The following is a 22596-nucleotide window of genomic DNA, read 5'->3' as shown; positions in this document are numbered from 1 at the left end:
GACTCTAAGAAGTTATGGTGAGTTCGGGTTTTTACCTGGTCAGCATGGGATAGTTACTTTGTGGTGTGGAAAAGAGGGCACCCATCATGACGTCGCTTGGCGTGGGTTGCTTGATGGGACGCGAAACGGCCCACTGGCCGCATCGTACTCTAATGGCATGAAGGGGTGGTTAACCGCTTCGCTTGTTTCCATTGCGTCCTCTGCGGCGCCCCTCTCTGGTGCTCTGACCCAAGCGGTGTAAAGGCTGCAAAAAACGTTGCCTTCTCTGCTCGAAGCCCAAGGTGGCTCTTTGGTCGATGTGGCGGATCCCCCGTGTCGTTGGTGGAGGGCCCACTTGAAAGTCGCCTAGAGGGGGGTGAATAGGTGAAACCTATAAATTATAAACTTTGAACACGAACTTCACCCGGGTTTAGGATTAGAAAACAAATTATAATGAATATGGAGTGTGGAAGAGAGTTCTTCATGCTATGAGTTGCTCAATTAATGCGGATGACTTTGGGAGCTAACTCAAAAGATTGTTAGCAAGAGAACTTATAGAGAGGGGAGAGGAAGAATCAAATTGTAAGGTGAAGATCAACACAAATGAACACAACGATTTGTTTCCCGAGGTTCGGTTCCAATGAACCTACTCCTCGTTGAAGAGGCCACGAAGGTCGGGTCTTTTTCAACCCTTTCCCTCTCTCAATCGATCACATAGGCCGGTTGAGTGCTTCTTCTTTATCTCAAGGATCACTAAGACCCCACAAGGACCACCACACACTTAGGTGTCTCTTGCTAGCTTTACAAGTCACTAGAGATTTAGAAGGAGGTGAAGAAATCACAATTAAGAAAAACAAGCAACAAATAAAACACGGATCACACTCTCTCAAGTCACTAAACACTAATGATCACTTGTCTTAATTGTGGGACTTGGAGAGATTGGAAGCTTTGAATCTGTCTTAGAATGATTGCTAGCTCTTGTATTGAATGTGTATGAGTGGAGTGCTTGGATGTGTTGAATGGATGTGGTTGAGGTTGTATTTATAGCCACCAACCACTTCCTAGTCGTTGCCTCATTCCTGCCAACCGTGGATGGTCCGCGCACCTGATCTAGACGATCCGCCCCTGCACATCAATGGCTGAAATCGCAATGGTCAGCAGTAACTACTATATCAACGGCTATAGTGCATTTAATGTGTCGTCAGATGTCAGATAAAGCAGTCACAAACGTCCGACCGTGCACCCCATACGGTCTGCGAGGACGCTAAAAATGAATTTTACTGAACCCATCAAATTCGGGTTTTTCTGGTTTTTCAACGACCGGACGGTCCACGTCTGAGGCCAGACGGTCCACGCTTGGTCCCGGACAGTGCCCGCTTCTCCTTCGGACAGTCCGTAGTCTTAACTCATGTTTTTGCAGTGTTCCTGTCCGAGGGTCACCCTGGTGTCGTGGACGGTTCACCGCAAGGGTCCGGACGGTCCGCGCTTAAGTGAATTTCTAAAAGGCTTCTCTTATCCGGAATAATCTACGGTATTCCAGATAGTCAACTTAGAATAGATAAATAGGAACTTTATGCACCTGAGAAATGATCAACTAGCCAATCTAGTTAGTCCATAAAATTTGTGATGGTCGTTAAGCACAAAAATTGATTTATAGAAAATGGTTGAGGCCATTTCCCTTTCACCATTGTCTAGGTGTCGTTTCGGTCCCCTGTGCCTCTTCATAAATAGGGAAGGAAATCACTTGGGGTCGATTATGCTTACAGCATTCTCACGTTCAAACACTCGCCTCCTCCGCCTAGAATTCTCTACACCTTCGTTCCCCCCGCGCCTGCCGAGCTTGCGTCTTCCTCCCATGGCATTGTTCCCAGCTTATTCAATCTGGTAGAGTCGCCTCTGGGATCTAGACAAGAAAGGGTTCATCCCCGCTAAAGAGATTTCATAGAGATTGGAGGGCAAGGGTGAAGTGCCTCGTCCTAGGGACGGCGAGGTTGTCGTACTGACGTTGTTTTATGAGCGTGGGTTCAGTCTGTCCTTGCATCCCTTCATGCGGGGATCCTTCACTACTATCAATTGGAGATTCAAAACCTCCACCCTAACACCGTACTCCTCCACATAGTGTGTTCATCATGCTAGGCAAGGCGTTCATGGGGATCGACCCCTACTGGAAGTTGTGTCAGTACTTCTTTAGAGCACGAGTGACTCCAGGCCACGATGACCAATTGTACGTTGGATCTGCCGACATTCAACTCTGCACGAGCCAAAAGGTGGAGTACTTCAAGATCCTGCTTCCCTCCTCCGTGCAGTATGAAAATGAGTTGTTTTATGCCAAGAATGTGGCCGACAGCGCCCCACCTTTCACCGGCCGGGAGCCGGTGTCGACGAAGAAGTGGCACTACGACCTAGAGGCACGATTTAAGAGCAAGGTGGGACATCTTCTGAAGGCGGTTGCTACACTGAAGCAACAGGGCTCACCGGTGCTCGGCCGGTGCACACCTTCATGCAACGACGAGTCTAGTCCCTGATGGCCTGTCAGAAGCTAATGTATGAGTACTCTATCGTTGTTGACCCTAGTCATCACTCCGCCAAGTCGCTCGTGTTGCCCTAAATCGAAGCCCGGGTTAGGGTCATTACAACATTGTCAACGGGGTCCTTCATGGATGAGGATTCGGCTCTTCCTTTACCCAAGGATGTTCTGAGCAGTTGGTGAGTTCTCTTTCCCTCATCTTCTTCTGTCCCTTCCTCCCTTTGTGGGACGGGTGAGTGTGGTCTTGTAGGGGATTGGGCTTATGGCGCCCTGTCTTTCACCCCTTCTCAAGGATGTAGTCATTAAGGCTAAGCGAAAGCAGAAGAGAGAGGCTGAGTTGAAGACTTTGGCGGCGTGTCGGAAGCGTCGCCTGGTGAGAAAAAAGGAGAAGGCCGTGTGCCTCGCCCGTGCGGAGCCTAGGAGGGGCATTAGACCATCCACTTACATGGAGGACATGACTTCTACTGCGTCCAGGTGGATGGAGGTCCTTGCGCTGGAGGGTAGCCTTTCCAACCTCAGGGACGCTGAGGTTAGCTCCAATGTCCCAGCCCAAGGAAGGGGGCTGGCGTTGGACCCCATCGTGCTTGCGGCATCCTCCAGAGGTCGCGTGGGGGCACCAGTTCCGGTGATGATGAGGGGGGGAGCGACACTGGTGGCGTTGCGCCCTCCCACATCCCAACCGACGGATGTACCTTGCATGGAGCCTCAAGCGTCATTGCAAACACCGGGGCTCTTCATGTCATCGAGGCGTCGTGAGGGGAGGAAAACAGAGGTGGTTCCCTCTCACATGCCTTCCGTCGCCACGCTAAAGAAGGTGACCACCCGAAAGTGTTATCTGTGTTTCTCTTCTTGTTCCCTTGCCAGCATGTATGTGCCACACAAGACGATGAAGGGCGGAGACCTCACTTTCGGAGAGGCGGTTTTGATTGCCCAGCTTCGATGACTCGAGATTTTGTCCCTTTTGGCTAGGTGAATGCTCCCTTCTGGTTCGCTCCTCTTGGCTCATTGTTTTTGGTCTATGTTTAGTTTATTGTTTGACTGCTCCCTATAGCGCCTCTTCATGCGGTCGGCGGCTCAATCAGAGGCGCTGCTGACCGTCCAGACGGAGCCTGAGCATCTGTGCAGCGGCCGACCGTCTTGGGGAAAAATAGCATGAACTCATCGCGCTTCGTGCTGAGGTCGATCGGCTTCAAGTTCAAGGTGAGGCATTGAGCCTACACACAGAGCGTGACAACGCGCAAGGCGATACGGCTCACCTCCAGGAAGAAAGGTCCCAACTCTAGGGGGTCCTCCACGAGACGAGGGGCCAGGTTGAGGAGGCTAAGTCGACTCTTGGGGAGGACAACGCTCGTCTGGAGGAGGCGAAGTCGAAACTCCTGAAAGCGTGCAATGCAGCTGGAGGTCAACCCTTCTCTTGTTCTTAAATTTGCGTTGTCTGGCATACCAAGCCACCTTAGCCTCTTTCTTTCACAGAGCTCCAAAAATTGCTCTCCCAAGCTCAAGACACCAGGAAGATGGCAGAAGAGGCGAAGGCAGCAACATAGGGCAAGGCGCGAGAGCTCTTGCCTGCCCGTGATGGTGATTGAATGTCGCCTAGAGAGGGTGAATAGGCAAAACCTACAAATTATAAACTTTGAACACGAACTTCACCCAGAGTTAGAGTCAGAACGAGTAATAATAAAATTGAAGTGTGGAAGTTGGTTCTCCTTGCCACGAGTTGCTCAATTAATATGCAGAATTACTTTGGGAGCTAACTCAAAAGAATAAGCAAGAGAACTATAGAGATAGAGGAGAGGAATAATCAAATCGCAAGGTAATGATCAACATAAATGAACACGGTGATTGTTTCCCGAGGTTAGGTTCCAAAGAACATATTCCCCGTTGATGAGGCCACGTAGGTCGGGTCTCTTTCAACCCTTTGCCTCTCTCAAATGGCCACTTAGAGCGGTTGAGTGCTTCTTCTAAATCTCGAGGGTCACTTAGACCCCGCAAGGATCACCACACAATTAGGTTTCTCTTGCTAGCTTTACAAGTCAGTTGAGCGTTTAGAAGGAGATGACGAAAGCACGATCAAGAAACCAAGCAAAAAGAACAACAAAATATCACAATGTCACACTCTCTTGTGTCTCCCCAAAGCACTATTCACTAATGATTCTCGAACACAATTATGGCACTCAGAGATGGAGTTGATGCTTTGAGTGTGGATGGAGTGAAGTTTGTGCTCCTTGCAATGAATGTGAGTTGTGGAAGCTTAGATGTATTTAATGGAGGTGGTTGGAGTTGAATTTATAGCCGTCAACCACTACATAGCCGTTGCAAATCTTCTGCCATGCACGAACGGTCCACGCCCCTGGGCCGAACGGTCCGCCCCTGCGCATCAATTCTGGAAACACAATGGTTAGTAGTAACAGCTATATCAACGGTTATAAGTGCATTAAATGTATCATCAAATATTAGATAAAACAATCGTGGACGGTCCGACCGCGAACCCAAGATCATCCATGAGGACGCTAAAATGAATTTTACCAAACCCGGCACCTTCGGGTTTCTCTGGATTCTAATAGGCAGACAGTCCATGCCTGAGGCTGTACGGTCCGCACTTGGTCTCAGACAGTAGTCCTGAAGGGGTTCTATGAATTGTATAGTTTTTGTCTGAGGCTCACCGAGGTGTCACAGACGGTCTACCGGAAGGGCCCGGACGGTCCGCGCACAGGTGAATTCTCCAAGCTCTCCTATCCGGATAATCTATGGTTCTGCACAGTCGACTTTGAATTCAGATGATTGTACTTATGCATATGAGAATCAATCAACTAGGAAAACTAGTTAGTTCATTAGGTTGTGATGGTCATCAATCATCAAAATCAATTTAGACAAAATGGTAAAGACCATTTCCCTTTCAATCTTCCCCTTCTTGGTGATTGATGCCAACACAAATATAAAGTGTAGAAATTCAAAGGGAAAAGTGCCCTTGGGCCATTTCTATTTAGTTTTGGTGATTAAATGCTCAACACATTGTTTGGACTAACATTGTTGGGGACTTGTTCTCAAATGCTATGAGTTAAGAACAAGGCAACACAAAATATTAAAGGTTAATGCCCTTCGTCCTTCAAAGCATTATTTCCCTCAGGATATAATGATCTTCAGACGAAGGTCATGAAGGACATACCTTCATCATCGAAGTATACATTAATGAAAGGAGAAGTATGTGAAACATAAGAAACAACATGAATGATTATGCAACATTATTAACTCATCTTCTATTATATTATCATGAATAAACAGGAATAAGGCGCAATTACATTTGTACCATCGGCTTGACAGAAGGAGATAGTACAAGTGTGATGCACGAGCGAGTACAAATCAGCGTGAACAGTATGGGGGTACTGTTCATCTATTTACAGGCACAGGGCGCAGCCTGTGTGAAATTATATTCATGCCCTTTATATTTACTATTTACTTTTAGACAACCCAATGGGGACTAAATAGCCTTTTCCCTTTTAAGTCGATTCCTTTTTCCGCCATTAAGCCGAAGCTCCCTTGCGCGTAGCTTCGGAGCAACAACAACCTTCGTCACGGTCATGCTTTTCACATCGTGTATGATTTTAACCTGAGTCTGAAGGTACCTGTTCATATGTCATACTTGGAAGACATTGTTAAATCACGTTTTTGAGGACCTTCGGAGGACGAAGGCCCCCAACAGTAGCCCCTCGCAGTATTAATTTGTTAAGATAACGAATTCAAACTGCGACATGGACGAAGGCCTTAAGCCGAAGGTCCGAAAAAACACCTTCCCTTTGCTAGAATAGCAACAGTCAATGACAGACGAGGCCCTCCAATTTGGAGCGCACTGGGCGTATAAATAGGAACTCACACTGACTGCACTTGATACACTGCTTGTGCCATTTGCCTTATTTTCTCAATTTTATAGCTCTTGCTCACTAGCGCTTGATAGTTTTTCAAGCTCTCCGAGCTTCGGTTTAGAAAACGCGTTTTCACCATTTCTGAAGAAAAGATACCTCAAGACAAGAAGATTGCTGCTGAGACGAAGCTGATTGAAGAGGAGAAGCTTTTTGAGGAGAAGAAGGCTGTGAATCCTTATATTGCTGGATTTATTGAGTCAATGGCAAAAACAAATACATAGAATATTACTAAGGAGATACTGGAAGGCCTGTCTGAAGATACTGGTGACAGTGATAGCTATGATGTGGAAAGTGGGGGCGAAGATTCTGAGGATCGACCCTGGAGGCCAAGTCATTCAATTTTCGGAAAATCGACCATCAAACAAAGTCATATTGATAACATGAGAGGAAGGTATTTTCGGGATATGTCTATTGTGAGAGCTGGCAGAGACAACAACGTCCCTGCCCCTGAAGAAAATGAAGTTGTGATCTACCGAAGCTTCTTCAAGGCTGGACTTCCGTTCCCTTTAAGTAAGTTTGTAGTTGAGGTGCTGAAAACCTACCAAATCTTCCTTCATCAGATCACCCCCGAAGCCATAATAAGGATGGGGGTTTTCGTCTGGGCAGTGAGGAGCCAAGGGCTAGAGCCAAGCGTGAAGTGCTTCTGCAGCATGCACGAACTTCTATATGAGACAAAGGCCATGGGTAAAGAATAGTACCACAACAACTTCGGTTGTTATGAATTTATCGCGTGCCCCAACGCAAGCCACCCAGTGCCAACATTTCGGAAGAGATGGCCCAGAGCTTGGATGGAGGAATGGTTTTATGTGAAGAATGATTTGTCAGCGAGGGAAGACATTAAGGAAGTCATCATGCGCCCCATTTGGTCCCGCTTCGGCCTCCGAAGGCCGAAAGTTGAAATTGATGACGCCACCGAAGCGTGTCAGAAAGCCTTCAGTACTGTTTGCTATTTTATTGGGACGAGAGATCTAATTCAAGAACATATAGCCTTCAGGGTGTGGCCGCTTGTAGAAAGCTGGGAAATGCCGAAGGAGACCATCACTAACTCTAGCGAAGGTGATTTGGTCTGGCTGAAGTACACATTTAGCTTTGGGGATAAGTTTGATGAACCAAATGATGATTGGCTAAAATGTATCGAAGCTACAAGTGATGAACTGCTTGGAGCGTACTCAAAAAAGGAAGACAATGCCTTGTCCGCAGCCTTCGGAGGTTGGAATAAGAAAAGGTTAAACAGGGTATTTGATGCTATTGGCTTGGTATACCCTGACTATTGCTACCCGCTGCGAGGGCAAGGGGTAAAAAGGAAGATTGCTGCTACTGAAAAGGTTGCTGCTTCGACTATCACGGCTGAGCGGAAGAGGAAGAAGATGAAGGTTCTGACTCACCGGTCGCATTACATCGAACCGGCTGCGATACCTGAATTTGGCGAAGGGGCCTCCTCGGCCACCAAGACAAAAGAAACTGTTCCTCCTGTGCAGAGGATTGAAGATCCAGCTACAGTGTCGAAGCTACTTTCAGCTGAGCTAGTTGAGACGAAGGCTGGTAAGGGTAAAGCTGAAGAGTCAAATATTGAAGAAATAAAAGTGCCAGAAATTTTGAGCCCTTCATCGGAGGTAACAGTGCCGAAGGATCAAAAGAGCTCTACCGCAACTCCTAAGAGGAGAAGGATGGCGAATGTGCTAGATGTTGTGCTGGAGACAGCAAAGACCTTGAGCTCTACTCCTTCAAGAAAACTTGTCAAAGATTCCAAAACGCAACCCAAAGCTGAAACAAAGCAAGCAGAAGTCGAAGCTGAAACGAAGAAGGCAAAAGTCGAGGCTGTAGTGATTCAATCTGAAACCGAAGTTGGGCCTTCAGTGCCCCCTGAGATAGAGCCTGCCGTAGTTCAAGAAATGGCAACATAGCAAATTGAATCTAAAAGGGTCGAAACTCCTGCTTCCGAAGCTTTAAAGGAAAGCACTGACTACATCATTCGCCATGCTTCAGGGAAGAGACTTTCTCAAGAAGAAAAGGTAGAAGCACTACACTATGCCCAAAAATTAAAATACCCGAGGGGGGCATTAGTGTACAATGGTAGTGAGGAAGAAGATTTTCTGTACTGTCTCCCGGATAACAAAGAGATATCCATCTGCCGGGAGATAGGTAGAAGCATTGGATTCCCGAAGCTGGAGGATGGCCTTTCGATCTTATCAAAGGATGAGCTTGCTGATAGCTTGGCGTATAATAGTGAAAGAGAAATGTGCCTTTGGGCCATTTCTAAGTATTTTGGTGGTTGAGTGCCAACACAAGTGGTCATGTGTTAATCTATGCCAAATGATGGACAAAGTGAAAATCAACATAAAGGTATTTCTAAGACTTAGTACTTTGTTTTAAGGACTAATGTATTGTGTCTAAGTACTGGAAACAGGAGAAATCAATTTGGAAAAGAGATGGCTTTGTTCAGCCAAAGACAGTTCAGTCTGTTAGCACCGGACTGTCCGGTGGTGCACCGGACAGTGTCCAGTGCGCCAGGCTGGCTCTGGTGAAAAGGCCGCTCTCGGGAATTCGTCGGCGGCGTATGGCTAAAATTCACCGGACTGTCCGGTGTGCACCGGACTGTCCGGTGAGCCAACGGTCGGCCGCGCAATCCGCGCGTGACGCGTGGCCGGGCCAACGGTCTGAAGGGGGCACCGGACTGTCTGGCGCGCCAACGGCTCCAAATCGCCAACGGTTGGCTGCGCCAAAACAGGAAAGAAATCCGCACCGGACAGTGTCCGGTGGTGCACCGGACTGTCCGGTGCGCCAGTCGACAGAAGGCAAGAATTGCCTTCCTGGAATGCTCTCAACGGCTCCTAGCTGCCTTGGGGCTATAAAAGGGACCCCTAGGCGCATGGAGGAAGACACCAAGCATTCTCTAAGCATTCCTAAGCACCAAGACTCCAATTCCGAGCATTTGATTCTTTGTGATAGCAACTAGAGCTCCATTTGAGTAGAGAACTCTTCGGGTTGTGTTGTGAGCTCGAGTTGTGACTTGTGTGTGTGTTTGTGCTCTGATTTTATGTCTTGTGTGCGTTGCTCATCCCATCCTTACTTCCGTGCTTCTTTGTGAACATCAAATTGTAAGGGCGAGAGGCTCCAAGTTGTGGAGATTCCTCGCAAGCGGGATATAGTGAAACAAAGCAAAACACCGTGGTATTCAAGTGGGTCTTTGGACCGCTTGAGAGGGGTTGAGTGCAACCCTCGTCCGTTGGGACGCCACAACGTGGAGTAGGCAAGTGTTGGACTTGGCCGAACCACGGGATAAACCACTTTGCCTATCTGTGTTGATCTTCTTGTGGTTATTGTGTTTTGCAAGAACTCCTCTCTAGCCACTTGGCTTTATTATGCTAACTCCTAATCAAATTATGTGGCATTAAGTTTCAAGTTTTTACAGGATCACCTATTCACCCCCCTCTAGGTGCTCTCAATTGATATCAGAGCCGTTCTCTTCACGTAAGGGAATAATCGCCCGAAGAGATGGATCCTAAGGGCAAGGGGATGGTGGTCAATGATAAGGAGAAGCAGTCTTTCTTCAATGAGCCAAAAGATGACAAGCCCACTGACTCGGGCTCGAGTCACAAGAAGAAAGACGGGAAGAAGAAGAGGCGCATCAAGAAGATAGTCTACTACGACAACGACGAATCTTCCTCTTCCCAAAAGGACGACGACGACTACGAGAAAAAGAAAACGGTCAATTCAAACTTTTCTTTTGATTATTCTCGTATTCCGCAAAGTTCAAATGCTCATTTGCTTTCCATTCCCCTTGGTAAACCTCCTCACTTTGATGGAGAGGACTACGGATTTTGGAGTCACAAAATGTGTAGCCACTTGTTCTCTCTCCATCCAAGTATATGAGAGATAGTAGAAAATGGAATGCAATTTGATAGCACGAATAGTCCCTTGTTCATTAATGAACAAATTCATAAAAATGCACAAGCTACTACTGTGTTGTTAGCCTCATTGTGAAGGGATGAATATCATAAAGTGAGCGGCTTGGATAACGCCAAGCAGATTTGGGACACTCTCAAGATCTCACATGAGGGGAACGACGTCACCATGCTCACCAAGATGGAGTTGGTGGAAGGCGAACTAGGAAGGTTCGCAATGATCAGGGGAGAGGAGCCAACCCAAACGTACAACAGGCTCAAGACCCTCGTCAACAAAATAAGGAGCTATGGAAGCACGCGATGGACGGACCACGACGTCGTCCGTCTTATGCTAAGGTCCTTCACCGTCCTTGATCCTCATCTTGTTAACTCTATCCGTGAGAATCCTAGGTACACCAAGATGACGCCCGAGGAGATACTTGGAAAGTTCGTAAGCGGGCGAATGATGATCAAGGAGGCAAGATACGTTGATGATGCGTTAAATAGCCCAATCCATGAGCCTCAAGCCATTGCTCTCAAGGCACCAAGTAGCAGGGAGGCGCTACCTAGCAAGGTGGCACAAATTGAGGCGGCTGGGCTAAATGAGGATGAAATGGCCCTCATCATCAAGCGCTTCAAAACAACGCTCAAAGGTCGCAAGGAGCATCCCAACAAAATCAAGAAGGGAAAGCGCTCCTGCTTCAAGTGTGGTAAGATTGGTCATTTTATCGCTAATTGTCCCGATAATGATAGTGATCAGGAACAAGAGAAGAAGAGGGAAAATAAGAAGGCTTACAAGAAGGCTAAGGGCGAGGCACACCTTGGCAAAGAGTGGGACTCGGATTGTTCGTCGTCCAACTCCGACAATGAAGGACTCTGTGATACCCACACTATACCACGGAGGATTTTTACCGACCTTTGTTAGCTACCAAAGGTTGGTCGGTAAAAACAGCCGACACATGGTTGGTTGGTAATACCAGTTTTTGCAACGGCGGGACGGTCGGTAAATCTCTTATATTTAGCGTTGGGAGATCCGTCGGTAAAAATGGTAAAGACATCGCTCGTTCGGTCGGTAAATATATTGGCGCAACCCAACCGCGTGCCGCCAAATTATTACGCGCGTTCCTCCCAACCAAATCGCCGCGACGGCCCCCTCCAAAATCCAGCCGCCCGCCCCCTTCTCCTAACTCCCACCGCGCCGCCCGCACGCCCCCTCCACAGCGCCGCCCGCGCGTCCCCTCCATAGCGCCGCCCGCACGCCCCCTCCACAGCGCCGAGCGCCGCCCGCGCGTCCCCTCCATAGCGCCGCCCGCACGCCCCCTCCACAGCGCCGCCCGCGCGTCCCCTCCATAGCGCCGCCTGCGCGCCACAAAATCCCGCCGCCATCGTCCATCCTGCCACCCCCTCCATAGATCTGCCTGCCTCAATAATCCCGCCGCCACCTCCATCGTGTCGCGCCCCTCCATCACGCTGCCCCCTTTGGTGTCATTTGCCTGTGGAATCGTGATTTCCCTTCCTGTTTTTTGGTAAACTTTGGGGGAATTTCTGTTCGTAGGATTTGAGTGTGATTGAAGAAATTTTCCTTGGGGGAATTCATGCTGGAGCATCACTGAACTCGTCTATGGCTATTCCCTAGCGATTTCCTCTCTCAAATTTGTGTTTATCTTGGAGCATTGATTTAACATTTTTGTTCTTTCTTATCTGCAGGATTTAAAGGTTGTTCTAGGTCCTTGCAGGATTAAGCCTAACAAAACAGAGATTTGTGTGAGTCCACAACAAACTTTATTCCCTTCCTGTAGTTATGTAGCAATTACTCTGATCTTTTTATCTTGCTGATCTACTAACATAGGAAGAGTCTGCACAACTTAAATGTTAGGCTTCTTAAATAGTTTTCTTCTTTTTGTAATTCAACATTTTGCTTGATGCCTTATGGGCATAATCTGTTTTAAAATGCAAAACTGCTACCTTAAGAAACAAGCTTCATCTTTATGGCAGTACGTGTTCTAAGCTTAGTCTGAGCCAAAGCCAAGAAGGCTGTGCGTTGCACTTCCACCTGACCTGAGGATTTCATATATCGCCTAGAGAGATGGACATTGTCCTGGCCTTCAGCCTTCATGGTCTTAGAACTGAACCAGCATGGACAGGCAATGAACCAGACTACCAGACGTTGAACACTAATGTAATTTCTTGCAGTGAGTATAAGTTCCAGTAGGTCATGCTTATTAGTTTCATGTTTGCCACTACTGGTTGGTAGTGTTAAAGTACTGAGCACGCACTACTGGTTTTGATTGCCACTGATGCAACACGAAATGTAAGGCAGTGATTGAAGGATCATGAGGATAGTTGCATATGTTCTTCCTTAAGCTTAATGATGATAGCATGAGCAAGATTACTGATGCACTACTGGCTGTATTTTTCCCTCTAGTCTAGCTTGTAACCTTCAGTTCATGATGGTACCAGGATCAATGTATGTGTTGGTGACTACATTTTTTCTCTAGCTTATAACCTTCAGTTCATGCTGGCTGCATTTTTTTTCTCTAGCTTGCAACATTTTTTTCTCTAGCATGTATTCAACATTTTTGTTCTTTCTTGCATGCAGGATTAAAAGTTGGTTCAAGGTTCTTGCAATATTAAGCCTAGCAAAACAGATTCGTGTGAGTTCACTGCAAACTTGTTTTTTCCTTCTTCTTGTTATGTAGCTGATATGTTAGCATAAGAATAGCTGATAATAAACACAAGATCCTACAAATCTTTGGTACGGCAGGGGCAGCAAGGAAAGGAAGGTGTTGTAGTTCAGAAAATCCAAAAACAACTAGGAGATTGTCGAGCTCTAGTGTAAGGTAAGTTCAACTAATTTACCTTGTTTCCGGTTCAATTGTGTGTTTGTTCATTATCTTTGAGTGTATGCAGCAAAGTTTTTATGCTTGTTATATGTTCTTAGAAGCTCTATCATATCCGTAATAACACACATGGATAAATCGTGGATCGACAATGTGGCTAGGTACAATACAACTTTTTTTCACAATAACTAAAAAAATGTGCTACGTGGTTATCTTGATATTTAACATAGAAATTGCATGTAGGGAGACAAAGGCCTATACACAAGGGGTGAATAGTTTTCTAGCTTTTGCATTAAAAAATTCAGCGGTAGGAAGCAAGATTTTATGCCCTTGTAGGAAGTGTGTCAACTCATTTTGGCGGGAGGCTATTGAAGTTCGAGAACACTTGATTTGTGATGGATTTTTAAAAGGGTATAGAACATGGACCTTACATGGAGAAGCTAGTTCCTCTGTATTGAACAATGAAAATGGTGATGTCCCTGAGTTCATTGAGGTGCATGACGAAGAAGATGACATATCTGAGTTGATTAAGGATTTAGCATGTGGTTTAGATGATAGAGGAGATATGGAAGATGATGGGTCTTTTGATCCATTTGATAAAGATGTAGCTACCATTCGTAGGCTAGCAGCAGACAACAGTCAAGAATTGTACCCAGGTTGCAATAAGTACTCAAAGCTACGCTTTCTAGTTCGTTTACTTCACATAAAACTTCTTGGAGGATGGACGGATAGAAGTTTTAATTTGTTGGTTGATCTACTTGTTGATGCGTTGCCTAAGGGTTCAGCACTTCCTAGAAACTTTCATGAAGCTAAGAAATTAGTGAAATCAGTGGGAGTTGGGTACACTTCTATCCATGCATGCGAGAACGATTGCATTCTTTACTGGAAGGAGCATGAAAACTCTAATTCATGTCCGAAATGTAATGTTTCACGCTGGAAATCAGAAAAGATGAGTTTGGACGGAAAGCGTGAGTACAAAATTCCTAAGAAAGTTCTTCGTTACTTTCCTATCAAGAAAAGACTTCAAAGATTATTTGTGTCCTCCAAAACTGCAAGTCTCACAAGGTGGCATGATGAACACCGAATAAATGATGGTTTGCTTAGGCATCCTGCAGATTCCCCCCTATGGAAGGATTTTGATAAAAAACATCCCGAATTTGCTGCTGATAGCCGAAATATCTGTCTAGCATTTGCTACCGATGGTTTCAATCCCTATAGGACTATGAAACTTAGTTATAGTATTTGGCCAGGCATTCTGATTCCATTCAACTTTCCACCTTCAATGTGCATGAAGGATACAAATTTTATCTTGTCTGTGCTGATTCCTGGCCGATCTTCTGCTGGAAGTGATATGGATGTATATTTTCAGCCACTTGTTTATGACCTGCTTGATTTGTTTGTTAATGGTGTGAGAACTTATGATGCTTCGAAGGGTGAATACTTTCAATTGCGTGCTGCAATACTTTGGACCATCACTGATTTCCCTGGTCTAGGTAGTGTATCCGGATTTGTCACATCTGGTGAAGCAGCGTGTCCCGACTGCCACTCCTTGCTCTATTCCCTTAGACTTGGAAATGGTTGCAAGTCTTGTTACATGGGACACCGCAGGTTCTTGCATCCAGAACACCCATTTAGGTTTGATGTTGATTCATTTGGTGGCGAAGAGCTAAGTCCGACACCTGTTCCTCTTTTAGGAGAGGAAATTTTGGAATGCACCAAAGATCTAAAAACAGTTTATGGCAAGGACCCATCTCGTAAGCCCACAAAATATCAGAAACGTAAGGACGGTGAACCATTAGTCTTTTTGAAAAGGAGAACTATTTGGTTCATCCTTCCATATTGGAAGGATTTGATGGTCCGATATAATTTTGATGCCATGCACATAGAGAAGAATGTATGTGACAACATAATTAACACTTTATTGGACATTGCTGGAAAATCTAAGGATGATTTGAATGCTCGCTTGGATCTTCAAGAATTAGGAATTAGAAGTGATCTTCATCCAGTTGAACTAGAACATAACCAATTTTATTTACCTCCTGCACCCTACTCAATGAGTCATGCTGAGAAGAAATTATTTTGTCAAGTATTAAAAGGGGTCAAGTTTCCCGATGGCTATGCAGCTGATATACGACGTAATGTTTTTGTTAACGAGAAAAAGATAATTGGTCTTAACAGCCATGGTAGCCACGTTCTTCTACAAGACTTACTGCCACTTGCTGTGAGGAGAGTTCTCCCTAATGAAGTCAGTGCTGTTTTGATTCGTTTAAGCAACTTCTTTAAGAAATTGTACTCCCCTATCATTCGAATAAGCGACATGCAAAAGCTACAGTCTGAAATAGCTGAGATCTTGAGCCTTCTAGAGACTATTTTCCCTCCATCATTTTTTACTATTAATGTACATTTGATGGTACATCTTCCTGCCCAAGCGATGGTGGCAGGTCCAATTCACTTTCGCAGCATGTGGCCTGTTGAGAGGTAATTTTCTTATGAATATTGCAACATAGAAAACAACTGCCTATATATTTAATTATTTGATGAGTGTTGTTGTATATATGTATAGGTTTCTTAAAAAATGTAAGGGCCATGTTCATACAAAATGTCACCCGGAAGGATCAATTATGGAGGGTTATATGTTTGATGAGGCTCTCACATTTTGTTCTCGGTATTTACAAGATGAGGCTCAATTTAACCATAGAGTTAGAAATCATGTTAGGCTCCAAACAAAGAATGTTGTTACAACTCCTTTCTTTGAAAATATTGGTCGAGGATTGGCAGGCAAGTGTATTGTCAATCTTGATTACAAGACATGGCTGCAAGCACATAGATATGTCCTGTTCAACTATGCTAATATAGAACCATACTTAGAGTAAGTTTTCTCTCCTCAAGGACATAATTATGTCCTTTTTCAAATATGCTAATGTGTCCTTTCCAACTATGTCCTTTTCAGCAAACATGCTCTTTATCTCTCCTCAATTGGTGTTAGAAACAAACGTGAGATCAACCGCATGCAGCATAAAACATTTCATGACTGGTTTAGGTTGCATGTAAGTAGTAAGCAAACCTGTACATTTAGAATATGATAGAAGAAAGCTTTTACTCTATTAAAGTACTAATAATCTCAGGTTGAAGAAATATGTGAGGAAGCTCCAGAAGAGATCAAAATTTTAGCTAAGGGACCAATGATGATTGCACATCAGTATAACAGCTACACAGTAAATGGGTTTGCCTTCCATACACAGTCCTATGATGAAAATAGGCCTGTCCAAAGTAGTGGTGTAGCTCTAGTTGCAGATACAACATGTTTTGAAAGAGGAAATAATGACAATCAAATAGTAGATAAAATCATCTACTATGGTATCATAAAAGAAATTCTGGAATTGAACTATCACCACAACGGAAATGTTATGCTTTTCAAGTGTGATTGGGTTGATAATCGTGTGCACAACAAATGGGTTAGAACAGATCAATTTGGGATCACCACAGTTAATTTCAAACATTTATTCAATACTGGTCAAAACATATCAGATGAACCTTTCATATTAGCATCACAAGCAGCTCAAGTTTACTATGTTGCTGATCCTATTGAGACTGAATGGGTTGCTGTTGTTCAGCCAAAATCTCGAGATTTGTATGGAAGTCAAGATGCTGAAAATGAAATTCTAGGTCATGTTAATGATGTTGCAGAGGTAGTGGCTGATCTAAACCCAAATGTGTGTGTAAGTGTGGTTGCTGGACGAGTTCCATGTGCTAGAACAGATATAGATGGTGTAATTGTTAGTGGAATAAAACAGGGAAATAAGTCTAGAAAGTAAGTTTGTTATTACTGCCTTTATGCTTATTTTATCATTTTGCTTATTTTATCATTTTGACGAAACTTAGATGGTGACTGATCTCATTCTCAATTTCTCAGGAAACAAAATGTCAAGCGCAAGAGGAAACAATAATTCTATCTCATGCAATGCTTATGCACAGCAAAGGATTGAAAATATTGAAAAAAACAAAAGGAAGTTGGCAGCTCTAAACATCCCTATAATGGCACAGCAAGTTCAGCCTAGGAAAAAACAAAAGGTATGTTGCAAGAATCTTAGTAATGGCAGCCTAGGAAGTTGGCAGCTCTAAACATCCCTATAATGGCAGCTCTAAACATCCCTATAATGGCACAACAAGTTCTTAGTAATACCGTTTGCTTGCAGAAAATTCATGACACAAATACTGCAAGAATTGAAGGACCAAACTTGCGCCCAAGACCTGAACGAAATAGGGCTCAGATTGAGGAGGAAAGAGTGTTTGATGATTTGCATCTAGATGGAGACTTGCTCAATAACTCTGGAGGTAATTGTTTTCATTTTACTTTAATAGTAGTACTTATATATAATGGGCTATAGACTTAAATCAATTACTGCTTCAGGTCATCAAAACAGTAATGTAAACAATGGTACAAAGAATAGGAAAGGAAGGGGCATAACTAAGAAGGATGACATATTCTCAAGGACACCTGACATGCCAAAACTAAAAATTTTACTCAATGGTTATGGTCAACCTATTGGTGAAAATGCTAGGCAACTTTCTAGTGTTATTGGCTGTCAAGTTAGAAAGAAAATATCAATTGCTTGCAAGGATTGGAGGCTTATTGATGTTGAGAAGAAATATGAGTTGTGGGATGATATAAAGTCATATTTTGATATTGATCCTGCTGCCTTAAACTGGGTTATGCGTACTGCTGGGAGAAAATGGAAAGAATTCAAGTCAACCATAAAGGAGTTGTATTTTGATCCTGATTTGTCTCTAGATGAAATTGAAGAATGTCCAGATAAAAGGGTTAGTGACGCTGATTGGAAATTTCTCTATGAATATTGGTTGACTTCTGAATTTCAGGTAACAAACATCTTTATATGTGCAAAGTGTAGCTGTCAACATGTATATTTTCAGTTCTTAAACACTTCTGCTATGTCCTAGGCTCGTTCGAAAGCTGGAAAAGTAAGCCGGCAAAAGGTACAATTGCTCCATACATCTGGTAGTGTGAGCTTTGCATGTTCAGAGCATAAATTGGTATGTTTAATCTGTCTTACTAATTATTGTACTCATATTTTTGGTAATTATCGAACTCCGATTTTTTTGCAATATGTCCAGTAGTACTAATTATCGAACTCCGATTTTTTGATATGAGCAATCTATCTAGTACTACTCAGACTTTTGTCTTAACCATTTCTAGGCTATGAAACTAGGACGCCCCCCACGAAGAGATGAAACCTTTATCAAAACCCATACAAGAAAAAATGGTGTTCCTTCAATTCAGGCAGAGCCAATTATCGTAAGTCTTTTTCCTAAGTGTTAGTAATACTATTTAGACAGAATAAATAACATGTGTTTATTTCATAGAATAAACTTAAAGATGTTGTCCAAGTATATCCAGAGTTAAAGGAGAAAACAATTCAGGAAGGTGATGTATTTGCTCTTGTTTGTGGAGAGAAAGAGCCAAAAGGATATATCCGTGCTGTGGGTTTAGGCCCAACTCCTCAAGATATTGGCACCCCTGGGTTGAAGGGTTATGCACCAACAAGACTACAAATGGAGATTCTGGCTCGTACCAAAGCTGAAAAGGACAAGGCTGCTCTAGAAAAACGCATACTTCAATTGCAGGCAGAAATTGAGGAAAGGGCACAACTAGACAGGGCAAGTGAAGGGCCCATGTCACAGCATGGTTCCACATCACGTCAAAATGTGGTATAAATTTTCTTTGTTGTTACACAAAGTAATGTTTATCTTCCGATTTACTCATAATTCACCAAATGTTTGTAACAGAATTCAAGGTTAGAACATGGTGATGAAGATAATGCATATGGAGATGACGATTGTAATGATGAGGACACAATTGCACCAAGCACTGCACCAGGCACTAATGATGCTTCTCATTCTAAACATAATTCTTTGGTAATACTTTCATCCTTCTAACCAGTATTATCCTTATCATGCTTCTAATTTTGTGTTTATCGCTTGTATCAGGTTGGAAGAGAAGCCATATTATATGCTTTGTTGAGATCGGATCAACCTGTGGCCAAAGGAATAATAGTTTCAACTAATCCGAGTACCATAGTTGCAGATCTGCCCATTGGAAGGCAATTTTGTGAAGTTGTTGTGACTTGTGTCCTGAAAAGAGATGCAGTGTTGGCTCGTCCCTACGATGATATGCAAACTATGGCTACTGCTCACATGATGTCGCTTGCATGGCCATACAAGAAAGTAATAAACGAAACTTTGATATCTTTCTTTTTTGATTAATGAGTACCTACTGACAGATCCTAACTTTGACAGCTGAAGGTCATCAACAAGGCATCAGCAACACCTAACACATCACCTAACATTTCAGGTATTTGACTCTACTACTACTCTTAATGGCCCTAGCTTGGTGACTTATTTGCTGTTTTTAACCATATCTGTTTGGCATTTTCTTTCCTGATATAGTGTAGAACCGGATCTTTGACTCTACTACTACTAACCATATCTCCATGGTTTTTTCTTTGCTGACTTATTTGCTAAGCTTATTTGAACGCCAAACGGATATAGGCAGATATGGTTTGGCGTTTTCAAAATAGTAGTACAGTAATGGATTTGGTGTGTGACTGTGTGAGTGTGACTGTGTGTTATGCAATGCTGGTGAATTGGTGATCTGGTGTGCTGTCTGGTGGATAAGACAGGTGATCTGGCGTGTGAGTGTGTGTGTGTGTGTGTTATGCAGTGTGAGACTGTGAGTGTGTGTGTGTTATGCAGAATGGCGTGTGAGTGTGGACAGGACAGGTGATCTGAACTTCTGAAGGTCTGATTGCTGAGTGCAGACTGAACTGAAGTGCTGAGTGTGTGTGTGCAGCAAGATAGCAAGCTTATGGTCTTTATACTCTTATGGCTATGGTCTTATGGAGTTATGGACTTATGGTTCTGTGTGTGTGTGCTGTGCAACAAGCTATAATGTTTATGGATGATTGATGCTGCCTGCTGGATGTTTTTTTTTGAATTATGAGCTACACTTTTGGTATTATATCATGCTCTATCCTCTATGGCTGTGTACTGCTACTATGCTGCAAGCTATAATTTCAGTTTATAGTTATGGTGTGTGTGCTGTGCAGCAAGCTATAATTTCATTTTATAGTTATGAACTTTCAAATTTTATCATGGGCTATGGTTGCTGCATTTTTTATTTCATTTGGAGTTCAGTTTTTTGGTTACTGCAATGTACCAGTACCTCTTGTTCCCGGCAATTGATTCATAAGTTTCTTACACATGGTTATATTTTTTCAGGAAATGGACAATGTTAGTATCAGATCATGTTACAACCAACCGTGGACATGGTTCTTCGGTCTTGCATTTCTTTTGGAGCTTTTGTTGCGTATGTTGCGTACAACAACGTGAAGGAATTGAGTTATTGTAATACCGTGGACTAGCTTTTGAGTTATGTAATGTGATATTGCAACCTATGGACTAGTTCGATGTATTGCAAACATTATGTTACTAATGATGTTAATATATGATCGATGGATATTGAAAGACCATTAATTTGTGTGCAACATGTGCAATATGTTACCTCATGAAAGATTAGTGAAGTGTATGAGCATTAAGTGTCCTTATAATAATCTATTTGTATGAATGCAATGGATTGTTGGTTGGTAATATCTGCGGCAACGAATTGTTGGTCGGTAATCTACACAATTAGTGACTCTTAGAGAGTCGGTAATACTATTATTACCAACTGATGAAGCGTCCGTAAATCGTGGCAGCTGCAACTCTTAGAGAGTCGGTAATACTATTATTACCAAATGATGAAGCGTCGGTAAAACTTCTCTTTTAGCGACGGAAGATAAGTCGGTAAAACAACGGTCGGTCGGTAAAAGTTTTACCGACACAGCTTGCAACGACGTTCGTGGTCCGTCGGTAAAGGTCTTTACCGACCTATAGTTCGTCGGTAAAACTGATTTTACCGACAGACCATAAGTTGCAAATAATGTTCCGTGGTATAGTGCCAATTTTCTGAAAAGAAGTTAAATGTATTTTTCCCTTTTCTTTCGTGATCTGTGTAGTTGGGGTTGGAGTTGTTTAGGAAGCATTCACCAATAAAACAGTAGAATACTTGTTGGATTTGTGCGTTGGGGTCGGGAGCAGACGTGAGAGCGAGTTTGGGCCGTGGATCTCGATCCGGCGGTGGGGAGCCCATTAGTTTCCCCCCTAAACCCTAGCCGCCCCCTCCCTCTCACTCCCACACCCCTTTGGCCGCCCCTCCCCTCTCTCTTCCACTCTTGCAGCCGCCAAAATCCCTCTCCTTCTTCCCCAAGTGATTGCAGCGCCACCCCTCAACCCTAACCCCCCCACCTCTTCCTCTCCAAGGTGGAGCCTCCCCGCTTGGTGTTCGTCGTGTGGGTGCGAGTCTTCCACGGGAGTTTGGAGGGAGGAAGAAGGAAGAAAAGAAGGAGGAAAGGAGGAATCCAAGGTGATTTTCGTGATCATTTGGTTGTATTTGTGCTGCAATCCAATTGGTTACATGTTTACCTATGCGATTTGGTAGAGGTGCTGTCCAGAAATTTAGTGGGTGGACGAACAGCAGTAGTTCTAGTGATTTCTGGGAATTTTTCGTGGGCAATTAGTAGGGATCAGTGGGAGAATCATGTAGAGCTTTGTCATACCTTTCCAACGAGTACTTATGCGCTCGATTTGGAGTTATAATTTAGGAGATGTCGTTGTTTGAATCCGGTTATGTTGCTGTCCAAAAAAACAGATTTTCAGGTGGGTGAACAGCAGTAGTATTAGCAGTTTCTGTGAATTTTTCGTGGGTAATTAGTGTTAACCAGTATGATAATCATGTAGGGCTTTGTCTTATCTTTCCAATAAGTACTTATGTGCTTGATTTGGAATTATATTTTAAAAGATATCGCTGTTTGAATCCGGGTATGTCGCTGTCCAAAAGACAAAAAACAGATTACAGGGTTCATCTTGTGGACTATTTTGGGCTAATTAGATGTTGGAATTTAATTATAAATTGTATACAAAACTTGTGGGGAATTTCATGTAGATGCCTCTGAAGTTTTTGTTTGTTACCACTGCTGTCATAATTTTAAAGTTATGAAATTATTAAGCAGCGCCGCTGCAGTTTGGTGGGTGTGGGGAGAGATGTAACCCGCGGCGGGGTTTGAGTTGTGCTTAGGTGCGGCGTCGTTTATGAGCCTGATTATGTGAAATTGGTGCACTAAGTTGTGTGTCAAAAACAGGTGGTGGACTTCCGGATCGTACTTAGGGATTTGCCCGAACTTCCAGTAAAGGCAAGTAAATACAGTGGTGGTTGCTACCGTTTGGGTTGCATCCTATTCCCTGACATTGAGTATGCATAAGTTTTAATTATGTTAATCATTGAATTCTATGATGAAGTTTATTTGTTTGTAAGTATTAATTCTCAATTGTCT

The 22596-nt window shown here is 43.7% G+C and overlaps 1 protein-coding gene across 1 annotated transcript; it reads left to right on the top strand.

The window, feature by feature from the left end:
- The first annotated feature begins 17069 nt into the window (after window positions 1–17069).
- LOC103650730 (uncharacterized) lies at window positions 17070–20697 on the top strand. Its single transcript, XM_035966333.1, has 10 exons — window positions 17070–17221; window positions 17347–17485; window positions 17562–18028; window positions 18110–18202; window positions 18366–18464; window positions 18533–18877; window positions 18956–19084; window positions 19157–19393; window positions 19466–19520; window positions 20447–20697. The coding sequence occupies exons 1-10, from the start codon at window positions 17072–17074 to the stop codon at window positions 20461–20463; spliced, it is 1731 nt and encodes a 576-aa protein (XP_035822226.1). The 5' UTR covers window positions 17070–17071; the 3' UTR covers window positions 20464–20697.
- The last annotated feature ends 1899 nt before the right edge of the window (window positions 20698–22596 follow it).

The sequence above is a fragment of the Zea mays genome, chromosome 3, assembly GCF_902167145.1.
Source record: "Zea mays cultivar B73 chromosome 3, Zm-B73-REFERENCE-NAM-5.0, whole genome shotgun sequence".
Taxonomy (NCBI): domain Eukaryota; kingdom Viridiplantae; phylum Streptophyta; class Magnoliopsida; order Poales; family Poaceae; genus Zea; species Zea mays.
This window is presented reverse-complemented; position numbering and strand designations above follow the sequence as displayed.

Bases quoted from the DNA above. Each gene is read 5' to 3' on its own strand.
- LOC103650730 (XM_035966333.1), top strand. From the start codon at position 17,072: ATGTCAAGCGCAAGAGGAAACAATAATTCTATCTCATGCAATGCTTAT. The intron at 18,029-18,109 runs GTAACAAACATC...GCTATGTCCTAG, and splicing joins GGTTGACTTCTGAATTTCAG to GCTCGTTCGAAAGCTGGAAA. The intron at 18,203-18,365 runs GTATGTTTAATC...AACCATTTCTAG, and splicing joins CATGTTCAGAGCATAAATTG to GCTATGAAACTAGGACGCCC.